This window comes from Alosa sapidissima, chromosome 23, assembly GCF_018492685.1.
Source record: "Alosa sapidissima isolate fAloSap1 chromosome 23, fAloSap1.pri, whole genome shotgun sequence".
In the NCBI taxonomy this organism is placed as follows: Eukaryota; Metazoa; Chordata; class Actinopteri; order Clupeiformes; family Clupeidae; genus Alosa; species Alosa sapidissima.
The window spans coordinates 20,865,896-20,892,033 of record NC_055979.1 but is presented as its reverse complement, the minus strand read 5'-3'; the positions used below and the strand labels follow the sequence as shown (position 1 = coordinate 20,892,033).

At 39.5% G+C, this 26,138-nt stretch overlaps 1 protein-coding gene across 1 annotated transcript; it reads right to left on the bottom strand.

Annotated features, from left to right (window-relative positions):
• Positions 1-7,575: 7,575 nt before the first annotated feature.
• Positions 7,576-18,307, bottom strand: LOC121699045. The gene is made up of 4 exons (XM_042081644.1): positions 18,276-18,307; positions 16,002-16,067; positions 11,113-11,899; positions 7,576-7,589 (listed from the first exon to the last, which is right to left on the bottom strand). The coding sequence occupies exons 2-4, from the start codon at positions 16,065-16,067 to the stop codon at positions 7,576-7,578; spliced, it is 867 nt and encodes a 288-aa protein (XP_041937578.1). The 5' UTR covers positions 18,276-18,307.
• Positions 18,308-26,138: the final 7,831 nt, after the last annotated feature.

The window sequence follows — 26,138 nt, the reverse complement described above, 5'->3', positions numbered from 1 at the left end:
CTGTCTTTTTTTTTTTTATCCAAATGGTATTCTTCTGAATGTTTCCTCTCAATTTGCCCCCTTTACACATCAGCTGCCTCCAGAACGCGTGTTTACTCACATGCTTCTCTGATTGCATTGCTGTCCATGGCATTCATGTCATTCAAATGTCCTAGTGCTGGTGGCAACTCCACCAATAAAACTGAGAAAATGCAAAAACATGTAGTCATTAAAGCCCTAATTACTTCTATTTCCCTTGTATTACTAAATGGTTCTATAATAATCTACAGCACAAAGTCAATCTTCTTAACTGGGCTTGTCCACCCTTAGTCAGTAAATGGCCACATCTACAGCTCATTGTCCTTTGTAACGCTGTCCTATTGCGAAGATTAGATGCATGAGCGAAGATTAGGTGCATGAGCCTCAGCAGGTCACAAGGCAGGTGAGGGTACATAAGCCTCAACAGGCACTGTGACAAGTAAAAGCCCCTCTACACCACCACAACCACCAATGGAAAAGGAGGATGAGTCTCAGCAGGCTCTCCATCTGGTACAGGTGGTTCAATAGGCTGTGTGGCTTGTGCATGTCCATGAGCCTCAGCTGTCCTCACGATTGGTGTGTCTGATGGAATAGACGCATGGACAAGTTCTGTGCACACCTGTGGTAGTGGTCACACCACAACTCTGAAGCATCTCAGCAAGTATATTCTTTGAAACCTAGGCAAACATTGGGAAGGCTGCGTTTCTGGCAGATGTCCGTGATCCTCAACAGGCACTGTGTCTGGTGCAGGCCGCTCGGAAGGCTGCGATGCTGGCAGATGTCCGTGATCCGCAGCAGGTCTGGTGCAGGCCACTCGGAAGGCTGCGATGCAGGCGGATGTCCGTGATCCGCAGCAGGAATGGTGCAGGCCACTCGGAAGGCTGCGTTGCTGGCGGATGTCCGTGATCCGCAGCAGGACTGGTGCAGGCCACTTGGAAGGCTGCGATGCAGGCGGATGTCCGTGATCCGCAGCAGGACTGGTGCAGGCCACTCGGAAGGCTGCGTTGCTGGCGGATGTCCGTGATCCGCAGCAGGACCGGTGCAGGCCACTCGGAAGGCTGCGATGCTGGCGGATGTCCGTGATCCGCAGCAGGACCGGTGCAGGCCACTCGGAAGGCTGTGAGGCTGGGCCTGGGCCAACATTTTCTGTATAGTCATTTGAGAGCAGACGTACATTTACAATAAAAGTCTACATGCTATACAGAGGTGAAATAAAGCAGCATGTCTTTTTCTTAAAGTTCACATCCTGTCAAATATGGATGAATCAGAATTAGGATGCCTGTCTTTGAATAAATGTACAGTTAAATATAATAGGTACTCACATAAAGTCAATATGCCAGAAGATCTGATGACAGCATTTTCGACTCCACACCTCTGAAGTGGTTGGTTCAGTTTTGTCACAAAGTAAGACTTCTTACACTCAGTCCATTGTATTGTGGTGGTGAATTGTACAGATCCAGCAGTACATTTTAGCAATATGTTAGTGACGATTCCATATATACCATTATGAAATGCAATGTATAGAGCATCAGTAACTCTTCTGATATAACATCAATAACTCTTCCTTCTTTTTCCTTCTTTGTAATTATCCATGCCAAAACATACTTCACAATAATTCACAATAATATAACAAAACAAAACAAATTAAAAATAGTTAATGCAATATCAACAAGTAAAGTAACATGTTACACACCATCTAAATTACAATCCTTGGTGTGGTACTTATAGTATTTTAATAAAAATAGTACAGTCACAGCTAAAACAAATCAGTCCCACACAAAACCAGGTCCAAATGAAAAACTTAAAACTTGAACAACTTAAAACTTAAACCATTCAATATGTCTTATTTCAAGTAGTTGTACAGGACTAATGGCTGAACATTGTCCTGGGTTGATTAAGTAGCCAACTGAATTGTCCTCACCCAATCTAAAAGTTAGAAACAAAAACAAACTTCTTCTCTGAATTCTGCATGTCAAAAAATAGAATTTTTTACATAAACAAAATAATTATCTAAAGTCTGTCAATATATTGTCACATTTGTAAATGAAATGATCAACTGATGCGTATTTGAACTACTTTATCAATGCAATTTAGTTTGATTTACCATGTGTATTAGACCCTGTTTACAGAACTGCATACCAAGTGGACAGTGGTAAATATGTAAATGACTTCTAACATGCAGTTTCATCACTCAAACAAAAATGGTAAGGTGTTCAGTTCAATTGGTATGAAAGATATACACAGTGCTAAGATGCACCTGTCAGCCTCGACAGACATAGAAATCACTTCTTAGAACGGCTGTGTAGTCCCACACAGTAGCTGTTGTTGCCGTCTTTTTTTTATTAATCCAAATGGTGTTCTTCTGAATTTGTCCTCTGAATTTGACTCCTTTACACATCACCAGTCTCCAGCAAGCATGTTTACTCACATGCTTGTCTCAGCAGATTGCATTGCTGTCCATGGCTTTCATGTCATTCAAATGCCCTGGTGCTGGTGACAACTCCACCAACCAGAATGTCCTTGGAGAACCTGCCCTTTTCCAAGAAATACTGATGTTGCAGCGAGATGTAGGCTGGGCCTCTGACCTGTGTTAACTTAAAGGCAACAGAACTGATCCCACAGTAAATGACAGAGATTGTCTGTAATCAGCACTATTTAAGTGATCTTGTACATATGGTATCATGACTTTACTGTGCCAAAGCATATGTCATTAAGACAACAATAAGGGTGACGCAGTAACACTTTTTGTGTCACACTACTGTATATGTTGAAAACTGTGAGTTAGCTGCAAATTGGTGGTGATTTGGACACCTTTGATATGCATGATAAACAGCAATGGCATGACTGTCCACTTGGTATAATTCCAAAATTCATGAAAATGTTGACCAAAAAAGTTCCCTGTATAGGGGCCATTTTCCAAAAGAAGTTACACTTTTAAGATGCACTTTTTGTTTTCTTCTCTGTTTTTTCACCATTCTTACACAATCTCTAGACAATTCATTCATACACAATTTTTCATTCACTTCATTGAAGATTTAAGGTATTGTTGTCCTTCAACTCAGTGTTGCAATAATAATACCAGTCTTCAACTGACTGTAATATCTGTAAAATAATATGGTTAATTTTATTTTACAGCACTGAAATTGAACAGCTGTGTTTGCTGTTATTGACTGTTATCATCTTAACTGTAATTCACTGATAATGTTAAGGTTCACAATAACGGTAAAGATAAAAAAACATTTATTACGCTATATGTGCTATGTCTGTCCATTCATTATAACTTTAATTTGGACTCTTGTTAGCATTTAAAGCATTACACATAACTTGGTGTAATGGTGGTGTAATACAACCAAAATGAAATAATTTGACAAACATTAACAAGACATATAGCTTAAAATACTTGAGACAATTAAAGAACGATCCACTATCACCTAGATAGTAAATCAGCTGTATTATTTTCTGATATTTACACATTCATCTGTATATCTTTACCGTTATTTGCAACTTCTTTTGGAAAATGGCCCCCATACCCCTCCCATGCCCTGCAAGGAGCCGTCCAGTGTATGCTCTCTCCTTGCCACCACCCACCCACCCATCATAACCCCGCTCAGCGGACGGACTATGGAGTAAACTCATAATGACATCATAACATACCCAGAATATAAATGCCTACCTATTCAAAGACAAATGTCATTAATCACAGAAAACATTACAACAGTGAGATCAGTATCGCTTCATGAAAACTGTAGTATGTCTGCACAACTTCAACAACAACATCTTCTGTGCCTTTAACGTAAACATGATCTATCAATGTACCTTTTTCAGTTGTAGCTGCTTGCACGTGCTGATTGTATCCATGCCATTCCAGTAACTTGAGAATTGTAGAAGATACAAAGATATCCTCATTGAAGTCTCCCATGATGAGTTTCCTCCCTGGATGTTTCTCAAGTTCAAAAATGACCTGTAATAACTGCTCTCGAAACATGTCAATCTTATAAGAGCTGGGCCTGTACAACACAGCAGCAGTCATATTTGCATGAGGTATTTCAAAATAAAGACATTCCAAATTGCATCTTTCTGGAATTGACACCTGCACGTCAATGTTTTCTGAACAATACACACCAACTCCACCTCTTTGTTGTTGTTTCAGCGCTGCAAAAGCTGGCTCGGAGTCATCATAACAGTTCCCCCTCGGATTGTGTTTGAAGACGTATCCTGGAAGTTGCGGCTCTTCATCAGTGTCTACATTGAGCCACGTCTCTGTTAAGCAAATACAGTCAGCATTCATGAGGGCTTTATGAGATTGAACATCCTGAATGTGAGCATTCAAACTCTGCACATTGTGAAGTGCTACTGTGCACACAGGGTTCATGTTGGATGAAACAGACATTCCAAAGTTAAACTCTGGCAAGCTTTTCATAGCCGAATCTACTTTGTTATCACAAAATATGGCAGATTCTTTGAAGTCCTCAATTATCAGCCCACCAAGAGTTCTCACGCGACTCAACGCAACATATGCTTGCCCTGGAGCAAAGATCTTCTTGAGTGACACAACAGCCCTTTCAACAGTAAGCCCTTGACATTTATGTACAGTTACTGACCAGGCCAGGCTAATCGGCAGTTGCCTTCGTACTCCACCATTATTAGCCACTTGTTCCTCTTGCACTTCCACTATCGTTGAACGTTCGGAAACCCTTTTTGCTTTTGACCTCTGGATCTTTCCTACATTAGGGTCTTCAAACTCCACGTGGATAGCTGCAGGCATGTCATCGTCTTGTTGACTTTGAATAATGTCCACTACAGTGCCACATGCTCCGTTGACAAGGCCATCAGACACATCTATGTTTTTCTTCAACATGACCCTTGCTCCAACACCCAACGAAACACATTTAGGCAAGCAAGAGTTGAAAACTTTTGTGTGAAAGCCAACTTTCCGTTCCATTCTTCCAGTTTTGGGATTTCGGACAAAGTCTTGAGCACGTATGCTGATTGCGTCTGGGCAGGTCTCTTGCAGTCTCCTCACGTTATATTCATCAACCTCTGCATTTGTAGCATACACATGAATGTCTGTAGATTCCTCACCAGTTTCACGCTGCCTCAGTGTGAGAACATCACAGTCGGTGAGAGGTTCATTCTTTTTACGGACTCTGAGACGATTAAGCATTTCCGCAAATGTTGCATTTTCTTGTCTAACAACTTTAGTCAGTTCTGCAACCTCAAAGTTACTGTCCCACAGGTTGGCTCCTTTGTTTTCAGCAAAAAGAGGTGTGCCTTTCACGGGCTTGAGTTGGAAAAAATCACCCACACAAATCAGGGAAACTTTTGCGAACAAGGAATAATCACCAGTCTGCTTGATTTGACGCAGTCTACCATGAATGTAGGCCAAAAGACGGTGGTCGACCATGGACACTTCATCAATGATCAGAATTTGCAAGCTGCCCATTTTGGTTCGCAAAGAATTGACTTTCTCATCACCTAGTGGTTGATATGGCAGTTTGACATTTGCACCAATGGAGAATGTATTGTGAATTGTTGCAGCACCAATGTTATATGCAGCCACTCCTGTAGGTGCTGTTAGAAGCACAGTGAGATCCTCAGGATTTTCAGCAATCTGTGACAACAGCCTGGTAGATTCGTAATGTATCGCCTTGATTAAATGACTTTTCCCCGTTCCTGCTCCACCAGTAATGAATAATCGCAACGGTTCAGGATTTTGTCCAAACAGTTTCTGCAAACACCACTTACGAACAGCATAGAATATGGCAGACTGTTCTTCATTTAATGATCGTAATAAATGCAATGCATCTTGTCTGGGCATTGACACATGATTTGTTTCCAAAGTGCATGTAGTCTGTGGGTTTGCTGTCAGGTCAGGAATGAGTTTGTCATCATCACCTTCATCATCTACAACTTTGTCTTTCATCAGATCCAAACAACGAAGACGCTCCCTTTCTGTTTCAGGACATATCTGAGCCCAGGCATCTTCCAAATCAATGTTTTCTTCCAGCAACTGTTTAGCTCTGTCAATCTCATCACTTTCTTTTTCAAATAAAGCTTTGTTGGTATCCACAATCGACTGCACTCTTTGAACATCAACACCACATTTCACTGCACCATTTTTATAGAAATGTTCATATGTATCAAACTGGGGCGGTTTGAGGTGATAGTCTTCATAGTAAGGCAGAAACAGTTGCAGCAACGAATGGAAGTACTTTTCAGGGTTTTTTGTGGGAGAAAATCTGGGATACCTAACAACAGCAGGTTCAGTTCGGGTCCTTCGTTTCACAAAGCCGCAGTTGTTGTTGAGCTGTATTATGTCATGTGAATCTCTTTCAGTCGGAACCTGTGACTTTGATAGAACTCTGTATTCAGAACAAAAACTGGCCAGACATAAATCCTCAAATTGTGCATTCTGGGGTCTGCTCTTATACCTCTCGATCACATTGGTCATCCAAATGCTGCTTTCGTCATTACACTGTTGGAATTGGGCTTTACTTTGGAGTATGTGCAATGGTAAACTCATCCTAACAGGATTATCACCAACAGGAATGAACTGTACGTCACGAGAGCATTCTTTCAAGTGCATGTGTGTTAATCGATACACTGCCTCTTGGGCTGAAACTTCTCTGTTGTGTAGGTATACACTTCCAAGCTGTTTGAATGCTGCTTTTGCATCAAGGTTGCCATTCATTGACTCGTCTTGGGCACGTTGTAAGAGCAAACCCATTTCTTGTTCTGCTTTTGTGATGTAGGAAAGTATGTAGACCACAACTGAAAAGGCATCTGTGACATACTGGATATCCATATTGCCTTGCCAAGCACGGAGTAAGTCTTTGTTGTACTGGTTCACCCAAATGTCTCCAGGATTTCGTTTCAGGACAATGCTTTTCTTTTTGGAGCATATGTTGTACGCCTTTTCAAACAAACCTTGATCTATCCCAAGAGACTCAAAAAATGCATCGGCTGTATCAAAATTCATGTCAGGCATGGTCAACGCAGTTTTAACATTCTTTATTATTGCACTAGCACTTGTATTGTCATCATTGCCATTCAAGTCCTCACAGTTACCGCCTCTTGTGATGAAAGTACAGCTTGATGGTGGCCGTGGGAAATTGAACCTGCACACTGTGTTTTTCTTGCGGCAAGTCTTAGAGTGTCTTGTGCTGTGCCTCTGTACACTGCTCACAACGTCGTAGAGCTCTGCATCTGTTTCTGGTGGCATTTCACAGGTAATGTATGTGTCTATGAACTGTGCCACTTCATCATCACTCTCTTTATCAATCTTGGGAGCATTTTCAACCCAAAAAAGACAGTGGACATGAGGAGAACCACGCTGTTGAAATTCAACACGATAAAAGTAGTCCTTTATTTTCCCTATGGGTTCTGCTGGCGACATGATTACATCACGGAGAAAGCAATGCCATCTGTGATCAAACATTCTTGCCGCTGTCACAGGGTTTCGACGAATGAGTCCACATTTGTCAGACCAGTCAAGATCGTCAACAGACGTCTGTTTACCTTCTATTCTTAGAATAGAGTTCAGCATTTCAGGCCATCTCAAATCTGCAGAGCTAAAAGATGCAAAGAACGTGGGTATGGAGAGTTGTCTTATCATGGCAAATAAATCTTTCTGCACTGACATCCAGTATGGAGGTGTGCCACGAATTCCTCGTAAGAACTTGTATCCTTCGTCATTGCGCAATATTTTACCCAACGAGTCTGAGTTCAACAACATGTCGGGTGATGCGTCTTTCAGAGAGGAGTTGCCGCCACCTTTGCGTAATGCCACTGATACACTAGATACAACTTGATGCACCTCTGATATGTATTGTGCGTAAAAAATGAAGTCTGTGTTCTGTGCAAAACGCCCATCTGCATTCAGAATGCGTGTATTCAGGTAACGTGACAGAGTTATTTTGGACTCTCTTTCATCATGAAATGTAGGTCCACCAGATGGATACAAGACAGGGAAACATTTTGCCTCATTGGTTTTATCGGACAGCAACCTCACTGGACTGTTACCTTCGCCTGGTGCCACATTAAGTATATCCTGAAAATTCTGATCAATGATCTCTGAACCCAGATCGACAGGCTGTAATGATGTATCTGACAAAAGCCCATTCTGGTCTTTGATATAAGTTACGTCTTCCTCTGCTTGCTCTTCAGGAACATTTTCATCATCACTGTTATCAGGGGTTTCCTGTTTGGTTCTTTCCTCATGTTGGTCAGTGCCATTCAGAGAATTTACCCATTCGTCATTCATAGTCACATCACCGTACCATTTATTGTTTGCCATCAAATACCTCAGTGCATTTCTGACACGATCAGTGTGGACATACATGTACTCGTAATGACCTTTATATGTCAACTTGCGTTTCAGTTTCACTCTTATCATCTTGTCATCACATTCATTCCTTGGGAGTATATTTGTCACATTTGCGTTATTAACAGGAACAGAGACGCAAGGACCATGGCAAGCTCTCTGGCGGCCTCGAGGCAAACACAGCAGCTTCATGAAGGGAATGTGAAGTGCAACGAGATGTTGTTCCAAAGAGTTAAGACATTTAAGTTCTGCTGGAATATCATCCAAATGCATGTTGTTGGTAACACTCTCTTCGGGAAGTTTTCCTCCGAGTATTTTACGATGACATGTATGGCAAATCCATAATTTGCTTGATGGACTATCAGACAAATGACATTTCTGCTCACATTCAACATTACACACATGTAAATATTGCAATGTTATGCATCTATTGGCCAATGCAGCCACTTCCGCTCCTTGGCTTTCGTAGCAATACCTTTTACACTCAACCACCTGCTTCCTGAAGAGTAAACGATGACAGACTGCGCATACATATTCAGGACCACAGCTGACCTCCTGACGAAAACGATCAATAGCCAAATAAATGTCTCCCTGTTTCTTCTGCCATGTTGAATAATTCTCACGTCTTTTTTGTATTTTATTTGCACGGATGTTTTCATTTTCTTGATACCTCCTCTTATTATGTTTTTTAATTTTGTTCTGGAATCCAATATTTTTCTTGTATTTTGTATGACTGTATTCACGGACAAGATTCTGAAATGGCCTATTTGTCTTATATTTGGCTTTGGAGTAATCACGCACATATGTCTGGAATGGCCTGTTCGTCTGATATTTGGCTTTGGAGTAATCACGCACATATGTCTGGAATGGCCTGTTCGTCTTATATTTGGCTTTGGAGTAATCACACACATATGTCTGGAATGGCCTGTTCGTCTTATATTTGGCTTTGGAGTAATCACGCACATATGTCTGGAATGGCCTGTTCGTCTTATATTTGGCTTTGGAGTAATCACGCACATATGTCTGGAATGGCCTGTTCGTCTTATATTTGGCTTTGGAGTAATCACGCACATACGTCTGGAATGGCATGTTCGTGTTATATTTGGCTTTGGAGTAATCACGCACATACGTCTGGAATGGCATGTTCGTCTTATATTTGTCTTTGGAGTAATCACGCACATACGTCTGGAATGGCCTGTTCGTGTTATATTTGTCTTTGGAGTAATCACGCACATACGTCTGGAATGGCATGTTCGTCTTATATTTGGCTTTGGAGTAATCACGGACAAGAGTCTGGAATGGCCTGTTCGTCTTATATTTGGCTTTGGAGTACTCACGGACAAGAGTCTGAAATATCTTGTTTGTCTTATATTTGACACTAGAATACTTGCGTACCATTGCTTGAAAGGAGTCACTTTTCCTATATGTCATTTTAGAGTAGTCGCGCAGCAATTTTTGATATTCAGGATCAGAAGTATACTTATTCCGAACATATGCACGCTTTCTCTCTCTATAATCGCTGTCATTGTGATATCGCTGGCGATCTTTCTTTGCCTTCACATTTTCTGATTCATCGTTCAACTTTCTTTTTCGTGTTGACCTCAACTTGTCATCAATCTTTACAGGCTGGCATGTTCCTGCGCAACGTCTTGCATCTTTGTGTTGAACACATGGTACAACTTCATAATGACTGCCAGTGTGATTTAAATAGATGCAATTCTCTCTACATGTGTGTGAGTCTGCAGGTCTGTGCATATTCCATCTTCCATCATTGAAAGTAAAGATAGTTGTTTGCAACAAGTCAGCAGCAGCAAAAATATCAATTTCTTTTGCCCACGAACCACAGTAATATATCCTTGATTTAGTGACATAATCTTGCACAGATGTGTATTCATCCCTCAAATATGTTTCAAATTTGGTGCCGTTTCTCTGAAGGTGTTGCACGACAGCCCGTCTTATTTTCAAATGCTTGTCTTCATTGTGGCATATGCTAAAGGCTAGGCTGCGGTAAAAGCAATTCCCATCAGGTTTTATACTTTTTATCTTACAGGGACATCCCATGTCATCAATATCAGTTGTTGCCATTAGGCCTACATCAACATTTCCATTTTGAAGCTCTAAACGTGTGCACAGTGCCTCTTGGTCCTGACAAGTTAAAGGTTTAAAAGCATGTTTGGGAACTCTTATATCACTTATAATGACATCATCATTTGCTTGCACATCACACTGTAAAGGTTGAAAAGACTGTTCGTGCGCACCTGCATCAATAAGAATGACATCGTCTGTTGCAATTGTGTTTCGCTTAACACCCTTACTGGGAACTCGTCTCAAAACGTCACTGGAGAGTGGTCTACAAGCATTTGTGTCTGGTATGGTCTGTGAACATTCTGTGTCACTTGTGAAATTAGCTGCAACTGTAGACGACCCACTTACAACTCGTTCACACACTTTAGGTTTACGCTTCACCACATCGCTGTAGAGTGGACGGCAACTTGCAGAGCTCGTTGAACAGCTGGATGAATCGTCCATCTGAGCGTTGGCATTAGTTACTACTGTGACTCCAGTTACCTCAAACCTTGGTGTGCTTATGCCAAAAGATCGTGCAAAGTCGTAAACATATGTGACCAGGGAGTGTATAGAGCTGAAGTATGCAACACAACTTGTCCTCTCACCTTTCTGGTTGACGTTTCTGTTAACGTGTGAATCAACAAACGCAAACCTTGCTCCTGCATTCACTACAGCACATGTGTTAGCACAAATGGTTAACAAACAAGCATCATTGCTAAACAGCGCCCGCTGCAGTGCTACATCAAAAGGCATGGCAACATCACGTAAAGCATCGTCATAGTCATCAACCTGAATAAATCCAGTGTAAGAATCAGCAAAGTTTATTGAGAAATCACAATTCCACACTTCATATTGTCTAGGCAATTCAGACACAGCAATGTAACCCCTTCCTTGGTCTCTTATTTTACCCTGTGCACTCATTGACCTGTAAAGAACAGTTCCCTTAATCAAAACATCATCAAGATCTCGAGTTTCCCAACTCCACACGTTCTTCATCTTGGACTTCAAAACAGCAGTCAAACTGATGGCACCACACTGCTTGTTGCGCACATTTCCAAACCGTGAATCGCCTTGATGAAAGGACCCCATCAGCACAGATCTCTCTGGGAAGTCAACAGATTCAATCAAACAATCATTAGTAGCATTAGAAGTCAAAGTATTTGACAGTGGGTTTGCAGAGTCATGGCACATATTCAGAGAGTCAGCAGTTTGGCTGAGTTTGAGCAGAGTTTCAGCAGAGTTTGGCTGAGTTTGAGCAGTACGTGAACAGTACGGGAGCAGTACGGGAACAAAGTTGGCGTCCGAAGACTGCGGAGCACTGGCCTTTTTTTTACGAGGTAGCGCTGGCAAAACCTCGGCCCTTGCTTTATTTTTACGAGGTAGCGGTGGCAAAACCTCGGCCCTTGCTTTATTTTTACGAGGTAGCGCTGGCAAAACCTCGGTATCTCGGTCCACTGTAGTCTGTCCTGACTCAGCGACATCAGCCAGCATCTACAACAAAACACATTAGTCAGTGACATGTAATGATACCATGGTTGTTTGACCATTCAACTGGTACTTGACAATGTCTTTCCACTTCTATGAAAACATGCAATCATTCACATTTGTTATGGTATTTAGCAGACACTTTCATCCAAACATATAATTACACTAATTCATGTAAAATTATAATGACTCAAGTAAAGAATACACGTTGATACAACTAAAGATGTTAATACAAAATTGCTCAATTGCTATGGCAACAGTCAAAGATAGTCTGCGACGCAACAATCATAACAATAAAATCATTGATCAGTCCTCTTCATTGCTGTGGCTTTCAATGACCTGTTACCAACAAACCATCAAAACAACCAAAAAAAAAAAAACTAACAATGGCAACAAATAACCGAGGATGTAACTAAGAAGTTTAAACAGGTAAAGAAAACACATTCAATTGTTGTTTGAAAGATTGCAAACTGTTATCAGAAGAAGTACAAGTAGACAACTCATTCTACCACTGAGGTAGCACAAAGGAGAAAAAGTCTAGATCTAAACTGAATCACTGAATAACACAAAAGTTGTTTATTGGAGGAACGCAGTGGTCTAGAAGGAATGTAAGGCGGAATCATATTATTACGATAAGATGGAGCTGATCCAGTAAAAGCCATATATGTCAATGTCAGGGTTTTGAATTTAATTCTGGCTGCAATAGGAAGCCAATGCAGACAACAAGAAGCATGTGTCCTCTTAGGATGAGAAAGTATCAGACATGCTGCTGCTGCATTCTGAATCATATCCAAAGCTTTTACAACACATGCAGGGAGGCCAACTAGAACTGACAGTAGTAGTAGTATGTTTAGAAAGAACCATAGCTCACATTTATACAGTATGCCTTTACAAAAGTTCAATCCATAGAGCTAATAAACCACACTTTTTCCATTCACCAAAGTTGGACAACTTGGCCATAGAAAACATTTCTACTGTTTGCATGCCAATAACACAGTCATGACACTATCTAAGTGTAAAGCGTTACAAACAGTGCACCATCCTGAGTCCATTCCTAACATAGCTCCTTCTCTGCATCAAGATTACTGTAACACAAGTGTTTATGGTACAAGAGCCATCACATTACAAAGTACAATGCCTATCCTGGTAACAACCACTACATCGATCTTGAGGTCAGGCCAGCATTTTATAATCATCTGTGAGGAACTGGACAGCCAACAAAGACCCTCCTACCACTGACCATGACCAAGCGGTATCTGACCATATCAGTGTTGAATAATCTCTGTCTCTCGAGTCTCTAAATTCTACATAAAAGAATACATCTATGCTATAAAACAACCCATACATAACACATTTTTGATACAGCACTTACATGAACCTGAACTCAACCATCATACTAAAAAGATTTAATATACAATTATGATCCTATTGACAATGAACTCAGACTTGCACTCAACTACCTGACTCTGTACATCTACTAGAGAATTGTTATTCAACATTCATATAATGCATATATCAAACCACCAAGTGTCACTAATAAAAAACAGAAAGCTGAAACATCATCTGTACTGTACCATCTCAAAAACATTGTGAGGATAAAACTGCAGCATATGTATGTGTATCAAACATCTACTTAGAAGGAAGGAAAACACCTCCTACTCTTTCACAAACCTGCATACATGACCTGATATACATGGTTGCACACAGCCTACCTGCTTTCCCTTAAACATTCAAGCAAATGTCAGGGGTGTGATTGGCAAAGGTAAAAAAAAAAAGGAAATATACGTAGCACGGAGTGACCCCCTCGATGGTTCGAGTACTTTAGTGTAGTATAGTGTTGGCTACCATATATATTTACATCACCTACACTTCATAAAATTCATGAGGCAAATCCTATGCAAGGGTGGCACTGGAAAAGGGCCTTAAAGAAAATATATTTGGGGCAAATACTAGGGGGGTCCGGGGGCATGCTCCAACGTAAGAACATTTTGTGTGAAGTGAAATTCAAGAATTGAATTGGAATTTAAGAGCCAGTTTCAATTCAATTCTGGAATTCTGCACAAGCCTGCTCACTGCCACTTGCAACACCTTTGAATGCAATCCGCTGCCCTGTTTACCGGCAATGCTACAGTAGACTTACACTGCCACCTTGTGGCGATAAGTTGTAATACATTTCAGCTGCGTAAATCACGGAAAGCGCGAATGAAGTGGCCATTTCTAAATGGGACCCACTGAAGGCTATGTGGTAACACTGCCAATATATTTTTTTTAAAATGTGCTTCATAAACATACAATACTGCACTACAAAAACATAAACACCTGAATTATACTTTTCCCTTCACCCAAATAATGAAGGTGAAAGGAAGTTATTAAGCCTTGGCTGTATATATTTAGCTGTATTGGCTGTGGTATTTCTTTTTTTGTGGGATGTCCAATTTATATGTGGAAATGCACATTTGCAAAGGTGACTTTGTATGTTGTCGTAAAAGTGGCTCTCCTTTTGATTTTACACTGCCAATGTGAGGATCACTGCTATAGACCTACACAAGACTAAACCAAATATGGCTGAAATATATAGGCCATCATGATCATTTTGCCAGAAGTGACGCAGAACCATGGATTTTTTTCCATTTATAACATGTTTTGTTTATAACTTAAACCAACATTGAGTTAAAATGTTGACTAAATTATTTACTATACTCCTACTTGATGATAATATATAGCCTGCCCCCTAACAGTCCTCTGGGCCTACGTACAAAATAGTGAATCATCTGATAGGCCTACTGATATTTTGATGCTGATTGAAGAGGTTGCAACTTGAAGGTTGTTGATATTTCAGTTCAAAAGTTCAGTTCGTTCTGCTTACAGTATCTCATTGCCACTGCAACGCCTTTGAATGCAATCCACTGCCCTGTTTACAAATGCTACAGCGGACTTAAACTGCCACCTTGTGGCGATAAGTTGTAATAAATTTCACGCAGCTGCATGAATCATGGAAAGCACGAATGAAGTGGCCACTTCTAAATGGGATCCACTGTATGTGGTAACAAATGTGCTTCATAAACATACAATACTGCGCTACAAAAACATAAACATCTGAATTATACTTCCCCCTTCACCCAAATACAGTAATGAAGGTGAAAGGAAGTTATTAAGCCTTAATGGTGCTTCCTATTGTCAAACCTGCTACTACTAATACTAAAAATACAGCATGAAGAAAGTCAAGGACATGCATGCCAGCTTCCGCTCATCGTAGTATTAAAGTAAATCTGGTCTTAAATGAAAATGTATTAGCTGTGTTATTTCTTTTTTGTGGGATGTCCCATTTATATGTAGAAATGCACATTTGCAAAGGTGACTTAGTATGTTATCGTAAAAGTGGCTCTCCTTTTGATTTTGCACTGCCAATGTGGCTCTTGTGAAAAAAAAGTGAGGATCACTGCTGTAGGCTAAGCGGCTACAACACTAGTTTTACAAGCGCACACACTAAATGGAGAGCTAGGGTTAAAATGCGGACTGCGCCTTTAAATTGGTGACTTTATCCATCAGCACAATGCTACAGTAGGCTATTTCCACTAAATATTCAGCTCAATGTTATGTGCAAGACGTTTACTAAGTATGCCAAGATTTGATCTCGCACCATCACCATAACGTTACGTTTTCTCATGGTGAGATGGCATCCTGAAATATGTTTTAGGCAAGGGGCCCAAGGTTCACGGAGGTGAACGGCTGGACAAACGCAAAATGACAAGGTGTTAACTAAACAATGTAGTAGGCCTAAGTACTAAGTAGTATGTCCTTGTCAGCGGCCTGTTATAATAATGGTTTGTGTAATGCAGAAATATAGCCTGCCTCTGATGGACAGACCCCCCCCCCTCTAAAAAATAACTCATTGGATCTATACGAATTGCGTGGGTCTCATTTTCAAGTCGGGAAAAAAAAAAACCAGAATTCCATTTAAAACCGGCAGAATCTCACCCCTGAAATGTAAATACTACTGCAATTGCTAACTGGAAGCAACATTTAAACTGTGTTCAAAATGACATGTTTTCTATCATACACACAATCATAATACATCAGGACAGAATGAAAAGTTCACCAGCCTGACCTTACTGGACCTCAAATCAGCCTGTCTTTTTTTGGCTGCCCTGGAGCGCTTGTTTGGACACGGCATCTGCAAAACACACAGCACACATCAGAAACAGGCAAGTCTGGCATGCTACATTTCCTTAAGCATCTCATAAGTTACACTGTACTAATTTCATCAGTTCTGATAAATAAGCAACAACAATGTACACAATTACATCATAAATATTCTTTAACTTCTTTATACATTCAAAAGTGAAACTATACAACACTTAAAAGCATGAGCAAAGCATACTGAAATCAAAAAATACTTTATGAGACTAATAACCGAGTCTAGCATTTCAGATGTTTTCAACAAATTTCCCAATAAAATCACACATTGACGCACACAATGATTACTGTTTATATAGTCTGCAAACCCAGACCAGATGTTCAAAACATTTTCAATAATTGAAAAACAAGGTGTCGAATCACTGCCAACTAGGTGACGAGTGCAAATTACCATCAACTCACACAGCCTTGAACTGTCGCTGACACCCTGATGGCAATGCCAAAGAGCCAGTGTTGGGTCAAATTAGGCTGCCCATCAAGTTGTGCTATAGCGCAAGTAGGGTTTCAGTAGAAGTACTGTCATTTTTGCTCTCAACGCACATTTCATATATATTTGTTAATCAATATCAAAAACCAAACAAAAGAAAACTTCAGGGTTGTTAGTGTATTTCACCTATCTGTTTTGATAAGATGGTGCTGCTCCTAAATCAAAACATTGGATACTGGTGGCTAAAAGCAGCATTTTAGCCTGCATCCTTAAACAGAACAGTGCCATTTTCATAAAATACTATTCATTTGTGCTACAGTATATCTCAACAAAGCAGTATACCTTGACATAACACCAACATCGTTGATAAGGAACATTATATCATAATGTGGATACTGTACATTTAATTACAACAATACTGCTTGTTTTAACAACGTACAATCTTGTTTCTTTAACTCATTGAATGCCAAGCTGTTTTCAGAAGCTTTGTCCTAGAGTGCCAGCAATCTAGACCATTGTTGATGATTTTTGTACAGCCACAGCATATTCTGTGTTATAGCTATGAACACATACAATGGCTTGTTTGAAAGGTGAGACTTTAAGCTCTCAGTGGGTGCAAACCGTGTATTTCTACACACTTCTGTTCCTGAGAAATCACAAGCTAAAAAGTGGCTAGTTTTCATCAAAATCACTGTTTTTTTTTCTAGAAATGGAGATATAATGTCCTTCATGAAATAAGAAGTGTTGCCTGTAAAGTTTCCGGGAAGTGACCTGGCAAGACTGCCACCTAGTGATAGAAGCACGAAAATGGCCTGGTTTTGAGCCAACGTGCATGCGTCACTGATTCAACCCAAAGAGGCAACCAAGTTATGATAAAATGTCCAGATAAAATGTCCAGATTGTGCGTTTTCATGAGTTTTCGATCGTCATATATTTCATTTCCATTCATCACAGCGTTCCCCTAATCACATATAAGGTGTGTTAGAGTGTTTAATCTCGTAATTTTTTAAAAAAAATGCTAAAAACGTAATATTACGTTTTTGGCACTCAACGCATTACGTTTTTGGCACTCAATGAGTTAAATGCAAGGGTCGGCCACACTGAATGAATAAAAAAGGGGGGGTGTGTAGCTTTAAAGCCATTATTAACCTTCAATTCATACATCCCCCTATATTTGTACATTTACCTGACACTTGCATGCACTGACACAAAGGGTGAAACAAATTTGACATCAGGATTGTTATACCATTAGGCCTACGCACAAGTACCATGAAACGTATGATACAGCTATACCATACTGAGGCATACACTTTGTTGACCTACAGCAAAAGCCATATGAGACAGGAATAAAACTAATGAAAGCAACCCAGCTCTACAACTCTTAAATCCTACTTACTTGCTTTCATATGCATGACACACCACATTCATCCATAACACAAGTAATGGCACACATCACCACTGAAAACTACTTAAAACTACAGCTGGAGTCCCTGCAGTGATTCTCATGACTTTATACTCTGAGACCATCAAAACTATTCTGAATAAAGCAGAGCAGTATACTAGTTTTTTTTCATCCAGGACTGTAAGGCACCTCAGAGTCATACACAATTATAAATATTCCAAATATCAACATGACATATTTATTACTAGTATTGCCGCTTTGCAGTCAGTACAGCAAACAATTTTTTAAATTCCCCTTCAAGTTGTACTGTTTATGTGAATGTATGTGACAAAAGTTATGAAACATTTCATGCTTACCTTCAATATAAAACTTCTCAAATATCCAGATTCTGGAAAACAGTTTAAAACAAAAATATATATAGATTATTTAAGATACATACTTAGCATTTACAATAATATGTACTTTGAACTTGCAAATGTGTGATGTGGCTTGTAGTCATTCTTAAGATACCAATACACTCTCCCAATTTACAGAAAATTGTTAAAGCAGCACTACAGGATTTTGGTGTAAAACCAGCAAATTAGCTACCTAAAAGGTAGAACCTCTTGGCATTGCCACATTATAGAAGTAGCACTAGACATTCTATTTGTATTGAGCCAAGGAAAAATCTGTATATTATGCCTTCACAATTTACATTTACAAATATAATTCCTATCCCCAGTAAAATCTATTCCCATATCTAAAACCATGGTCTGAACCAAACCAAGACATCTCATAGCAGGAATTGGTCATACAAAAAAGGTTAGGCTTATGAATTTTATAAAACAATTGTGTTGTTTAATTCATGAAGTAATTGGTACATTATATGAAGCCATTTGAGATTAGGTAATTCAGAACAGTACGTAATGGGCTACCGTTTGCCACCTAAAATAGCCAACAGAAAATAATAATTTAGACGAGTCCTGGTCACGTTACAACACAATTGTTTGTCGCCTTATGTGAGCTTGTGCCCTCCCTTCATAGTTCAGGACTATTTTAGCCATAACCTAACATTACATTCATCCACGATTTTAACCTCACAATCCACCCTGACATTTGAATGCACGCCGTCAAATCAGACCAATTTAACCTAAGCCAACATTACATCCTGTTTATCATTACTTAAATTACTTATTTGCTAAGAATTGCACATGCTTGCCTGCCTTCACAAACACGTGCCTGACAACGTTAGCCTCAATCATGGCGTGAAGCATCGTGCCAGCGTTAGCCTATAAAGTAAGCTTAATTCGACGATACAACGTATTTCATGAGATAACGGCCTGTTCTCAACACACTGCCTGCTTACATTTGATAATAACATTTTAAAAGTATTAACGTTACGAATCCACACTTCCACAATCGCTAACGTTACCTTTCCTGTCTAACTGTAACGTTAAGAGTTTATCGTTCATAGAGTGACACTAATACGTTAACAAATCTAAACTAACTCTCCAGATGTACATCCGCTAAACATAGTTTCATATCTTCGTATTTATGTGTGTTTATTCTGTTATAAATGGCTCAAAGCCAAATATACAGACATATCAATTACTTTTCTCGAAACATTCAAACACGTCTTTACCTCTTGACAGCAGTCAGCGAAAAGAAAGATGGCGCGTGGTCGTAGTCAATTTATTTGATGTTAGGACCTACTCGTCATAATAAAAGTCCCTAAACTTTTTCAACTTCATTTGTCACGCCCTGATATCAAAATATTCAAAATATAACCAAATTCACCATCCACACAATGGATTAAATGCAATGACTGAAAATGAATAATTCAGTTACCAGCTGAATAAAACCACCACATTTTACATTAGGCTGCTATTCTTTAGAACATACTAAATGTTTTAGCCCATGAAGCCCAAAAGAGATTTAGAAAATGTCCACACAACACAAAATACATTTGATGTGAAGGGTAAATTACAGGTGAATAGAGTGAAGAAAAAAATAATACATATCACCATACAACTTGCCTACCATGAAACTTACTATCATAAAAAACAAATCATTGTGTTGTAAGATTTCTGAAATCTTATATTCAGACTAAAATTAGGCAATGGCTGTTTCTCAAAGTCAAGGAGCCTCAAGGATTCGTGCTTGGTAGAACCAAGCCTGCCAAGTCAAATCCTTCGAAGATGATGACATCTTCAGACCAAGCATCACTTCGCTTTATTGTGTTCAGATCTACAACCGTTAACCCATAACAGCCAATCAAAATTGTTAGCTCATATCTCAGCAACCCTTGCATGTATCAAAACGTAGTACATGGACTCATCACCCAATTAGGAGGACGCTCAAGAAATTTGGTGACCTTTGACCTCTAGTGGGTGCTGAATTAGCAAAACTATATTTTGGCCTGTAGCTGCGGATGTGTATTATTCTGCCATGGAAGTCTATGGCAATTATAAAGCCATCTAGTATAAAGTTGGGAAATTTGACATTAGACAGTCCAACAATTAATTACATCAAGTTTCATGTCGTCACCTTGAACACTCTAGCACCACCAACAGGTCAAAGTTGAATATGCGTTCACACACATAACTTTTGGCACAGACCATCCTCAGACAATTCCTTACATTACTTTTCTAGACCAATTGACAGAAGCGTTTGCACAACACACAAAATCCGCTTTGATGCCACCAAACAGAAAGTGATCTTATATCTCAGGCAATCTTTGGTTGCTAGCAATGAAACTTGGTCTGACAGCTTACGGCCATATGTCTGATGTAACAGCATTGAGTTGCCATGGCAACTCCGGCCTATTCTGCTTGGCCCCCTCATTGCTGCTTGCAGCTATATTTATTATTAGGGGTCCGAGCAGCGTAGCTGCAGGACCCCTATTGTTTCTGTACCGTTCATTTTTGGCCAAAATTCTGTAAAAGTCATACTGCTGCCTAAACCGTAACTCCAAAACTCTTCAAATTTTCAGGTATGGTTACCAGTACCCCCCTCTGCCCATAACCCAAAATTTGGGGTACTGCACCCAAAGGTGGCGCTGTTGGAAAAAAAAGTTAATTATGCTAATTTCTCCTTACCAGATTGACCTAGACTCAAAATTCTTTCATAATATTAATCTCTAAACTCAGATGCATCTTTTTGGCCCTGGTCTTATGGTCTAAAAATGTTTATTTTTGACACAATTTCATGGAAAATCCAAACATTATAAAAAGTTTCACACTCTTCAAACATAATCAAATCTTCACCAAAATTCTCACAGACAATGTTTAGACCAAGCCTCACAAAAGTTATGGATCAGAATTTTGATATTTTGTTTCATTTCAGAGATATAGGCTAATAAAGTTAGACCACTTAGGCCATTTTTCCTAGATCACCTATATTCCTATAAACCGTAAGTCCTAGAAACTAAACATTTTCAAGTATTGTTACCAGTACCCCCCACTACCCATAACCCAAAATTTGGGGTACTGCACCCAAAGGTGGCGCTCTTGTCAAAAATGCTTATTTCTCCTTACCAGATTGACCTAGACTCAAAATTCTTTCATGATATTAATCTCTACATTCAGATGCATCTTTTTCACCCTGGTCTTATGCTCTAAAAATGTTTACTTTTGCCACAATTTCAGAGAAAAGCCAAACATCATAAAAAGTTTCACATACTTCAAAAATTATCAAATCTTCACCAAAATTCTCACAGACAATGTTTAGACAAAGCCTCACAAAAGTTATCAAAATAATTTGGATATGTTTTTCCATTTCAGAGATATAGACCAATAAAGTTCGACCACTCAGCCCATTTCTCCTATATCACCTATATTCCTATATGAGTAATTTTTTTTCCTTGGTGAACAACCATACAACCATCGTTATGTGGATACCATTAACAGTGCACATTTTCAGATCTGTACTCTTTTTTATAAAGCCCTTAATTCTATTGTCAAATGTATGCTAGGAATTTTCTTGATGTTGTGTGTTTGCCAACACACCTTTTCACCATGTGAATGTGACTGCCAAATATGTAGGATTGTCAGTGGCTCAGTGGGATAATGCCTAGTGCTGATGTTTGTTAGGTTGAGAGTTCGAATCCCTGGTAGTGCTTTAGGCTCTAGCTCGAATACTATTGGTTATTGAAGATTCACACCATTGAACAGCACCTGAATGAAATCAGGCAATCAACATACACAGTCATTAGTTGCCAAGAATCAGAACGCCGAGACACTCTGACATTTAGGGGAACTTCTTTGTTCATTATTTTTCCTTCATCATTAAGTCTATCATATTTATATTTCATCCATTAGTGTTCTTCTCTACAAATGTCTAATTGCCCCAGAATTTCAAAAAGATTTCAGGTGTACTCTTTTAGGAAAGCCCTTCATTTTATTGTCAAATGTATGCTTGGAGTTTTTCTTGTGTGTTTACCAACACACATTTTCACCATTTGAATGTGACTGCCCAATGTGTATGATTGTTAGTGGCTCAGTGGGATAATGCCTTGTACTGGTGTTTCTTAGGTTGAGTGTTCAAATCCCCATTAGAACTTCAGGATCAAGCTGCACATGCTATTGGTTATTGAAGATTCACACCATTGAACAGCACCTGAATGACATCAGGCAATCAACATACACAGTCATTAGTTGCCAAGAATCAGAACGCCGAGACACTCTGACATTTAGGGCAACTTCTTTGTTCATTATTTTTCCTTCATCGTTAAGTCTATCATATTTATATTTCATCCATTAGTGTTCTTCTCTACAAATGTCTAATTGCCCCAGAATTTCAAAAAGATTTCAGGTGTACTCTTTTAGGAAAGCCCTTCATTTTATTGTCAAATGTATGCTTGGAGTTTTTCTTGTGTGTTTACCAACACACATTTTCACCATTTGAATGTGACTGCCCAATGTGTATGATTGTTAGTGGCTCAGTGAGATAATGCCTTGTACTGGTGTTTCTTAGGTTGAGTGTTCGAATCCCCATTAGAACTTCAGGATCAAACTGCACATGCTATTGGTTACTGAAGATTGAACAGCACCTGAATGACATCAGGCAATCAACATACACAGTCATTAGTTGCCAAGAATCAGAACGCAGAGACATTCTGACATTTAGGGGAACTTCTTTGTTCATTATTTTTCCTTCATCATTAAGTCTATCATATTTATATTTCATCCATTAGTGTTCTTCTCTACAAATGTCTAATTGCCCCAGAATTTCAAAAAGATTTCAGGTGTACTCTTTTAGGAAAGCCCTTCATTTTATTGTCAAATGTATGCTTGGAGTTTTTCTTGTGTGTTTACCAACACACATTTTCACATGTGAATGTGACTGCCCAATGTGTATGATTGTTAGTGGCTCAGTGGGATAATGCCTTGTACTGGTGTTTCTTAGGTTGAGTGTTCGAATCCCCATTAGAACTTCAGGATCAAGCTGCACATGCTATTGGTTACTGAAGATCCACACCATTGAACAGCACCTGAATGACATCAGGCAATCAACATACACAGTCATTAGTTGCCAAGAATCAGAACGCCGAGACACTCTGACATTTAGGGGAACTTCTTTGTTCATTATTTTTCCTTCATCATTAAGTCTATCATATTTATATTTCATCCATTAGTGTTCTTCTCTACAAATGTCTAATTGCCCCAGAATTTCAAAAAGATTTCAGGTGTACTCTTTTAGGAAAGCCCTTCATTTTATTGTCAAATGTATGCTTGGAGTTTTTCTTGTGTGTTTACCAACACACATTTTCACCATTTGAATGTGACTGCCCAATGTGTATGATTGTTAGTGGCTCAGTGGGATAATGCCTTGTACTGGTGTTTCTTAGGTTGAGTGTTCGAATCCCCATTAGAACTTCAGGATCAAGCTGCACATGCTATTGGTTATTGAAGATTCACACCATTGAACAGCACCTGAATGACATCAGCCAATCAACATTCACACTCATCAGTTGTCAAGAATCACAATGCCGAGACACTCTATGACATTCAGGGGAACTTCTTTGTTTACTATTTTTCCTTCATCATAAAGTCTATCATATTTATATTTCATCCATTAGTATTCTTCTCTACAAATGTCTTATTGCCCTAGAATTTCAAAGAGTTTTCAGGTGTACTCTTTTAGGAAAGCCCTTCATTTTATTGTCAAATGTATGCTTAGAGTTTTTCTTGTTGTGTGTTTACCAATACACATTTTCACCATGTGAATGTGACTGGCCGACATGTAGGCTTGACAGTGGCTCAGTGAGATAATGCCTTGTACTGGTGATCCTTAGGTTGAGAGTTCAAATCCCACTTGAAGCATTAGTGTTAGAATACTGTTGGGTTGTGGATGTTAGCATACTACAATAGAATGCTGTTGGGTTGTGGAGGTTAACACACTATTACATTACAGCTACTTGTCAATATGGACTTGTAGTGTAACTGTATAATTATAGGCTGTTTTTCTTATTGACTCCGACACAGCTGTAGCCTATAATTATTTGTTATTCTTATAATATTTGTCATTTCTTATACATATTTAGTCGGCTCTTCCACTTGACAGAACAACTCTGTATCGGTTAAGGATGTCACGCATGAAACAATGCTGCAGAAACACGAAAATACGACTTTTAGTTTAGTAGGCTATCATTTTCAGTTCCTGTTTATCTATTGCACGATGGGTAATAATTTAAAGGAATCGTGTTGCAGTCTTGTAAATAGTGACCCTGCAAGATCCCTAGTCATTGCAAAATCATAGTCTGTGACTTAAAACTCTACTACTTGTCTTTAGATGTGAGAGGGTCTGAGACTGTAGTCTTTCAAAAATCTTTTCCAAATCTTTGCAAATCTTTCCAAAGTCTGTCAGCGTAAGGAGGGCTTGTGGTGAAAGTGCTGTGGAGAAATTGCAGGATCTAACCTAACCACACCCAGTTTACCTGCTGGGAAACCCTGTAGCTCCGGAGCAGGGGCTCAGACCAGGATAAATTGTTTGCTCGCCCTCAGTTCACTCTTTTGTTCATCTCAACCCAGCACTCCAGTGTGTCCTGCTTTGTGTGCGTCTTTGAGTTAACGTAAGTCATCACTTTAATGACCCTCACTATGACTTTTGTGATGTTTATCAGTTTGTAGAGTAGCTCTGCCATCATGTGTAAAGTTAAGGTCTTTGTTTGTTGGTTTGGTGTGTTGGAGTCCCATGTGAGATGATTAGGTGATGTTGGTTGACTTGGGATGTCAAGTATTGTTTAGTTGTACCTTATATAGCCATATGATTTCAGTTTATTGTTCAAATGTCAATTGGTTTGTTTGTGAGTTGGGATCTGTACTGATTTACCCCATTTCACTGATTACTCCATTTTTTGTTTGTTTCCTCTTTGATGCAGCACACATACAAGTAAAGAACAAAAGAACAGATGAATTGAAACTCAAATAAAGTTCACTTGTGTTGCACCGAAACCTGCCATCTCCGTGTCATCACTTCATACCATTGAGCCTTCTGACCGAGGCTCTGCCTGCTCGCCACACACTCACTCTACCTCGACCCACATCGCCCCCTACAGTTCCTTCAGCTGGGTTGTGGAGGTTAGCATACTAGAATAGAATACTGTTAAGAATACTGTTGGGTTGTGGAGGTTAGCACACTATAACGTTACAGCTACTTGACAGGACTTGTCGTGCAAGGCAAGTATAACTGCATAATTATAGGTTGTTCATCTTATTGACTCCAACACAGAACCCACCCCCACCCCCCTTCACCTACCACCACAAATACAATTCAATTCTGTGGGAAACACTGCCTTCCATTAACAGACGCTTCATCTTATCCATGACAAATGCATAGTCCTGTAGAATAGAGTATTGTTAGAATACTATTGAGTTGTGGAGATTAGCGCACTAGAATACTACTGTTAGAATACTGTTGGGTTGTGGAGGTTAGCACACTAGAATAGGGTATTGTTAGAATACTATTAGGTTGTGGAGGTTAGCACACTATAACATTACAGCACAGGGTAATCCTAATTTTATGCATCAAATTTATTCCAATCCAACTCAAAAGTTTTGAACAACACAAAGTGAAGGTTTTATCCAGATCAAAACCAAGAATAGATTATGTGATCTAATCCAATTTCAGGATCCTTGTTTCCCTTTGAACAAGCCATTTTCAAGATTTGATCCAATCCGATAGCCGAAATCCGATAACCGAAATCCGATCACGTTTCTTTTGAACAATTGGGCCCAAAC

Bases quoted from the DNA above. Each gene is read 5' to 3' on its own strand.
- LOC121699045 (XM_042081644.1), bottom strand. From the start codon at position 16,067: ATGCCGTGTCCAAACAAGCGCTCCAGGGCAGCCAAAAAAAGACAGGCT. The intron at 11,900-16,001 runs GTCAGGCTGGTG...GTTTTGTTGTAG, and splicing joins CTGATTTGAGGTCCAGTAAG to ATGCTGGCTGATGTCGCTGA.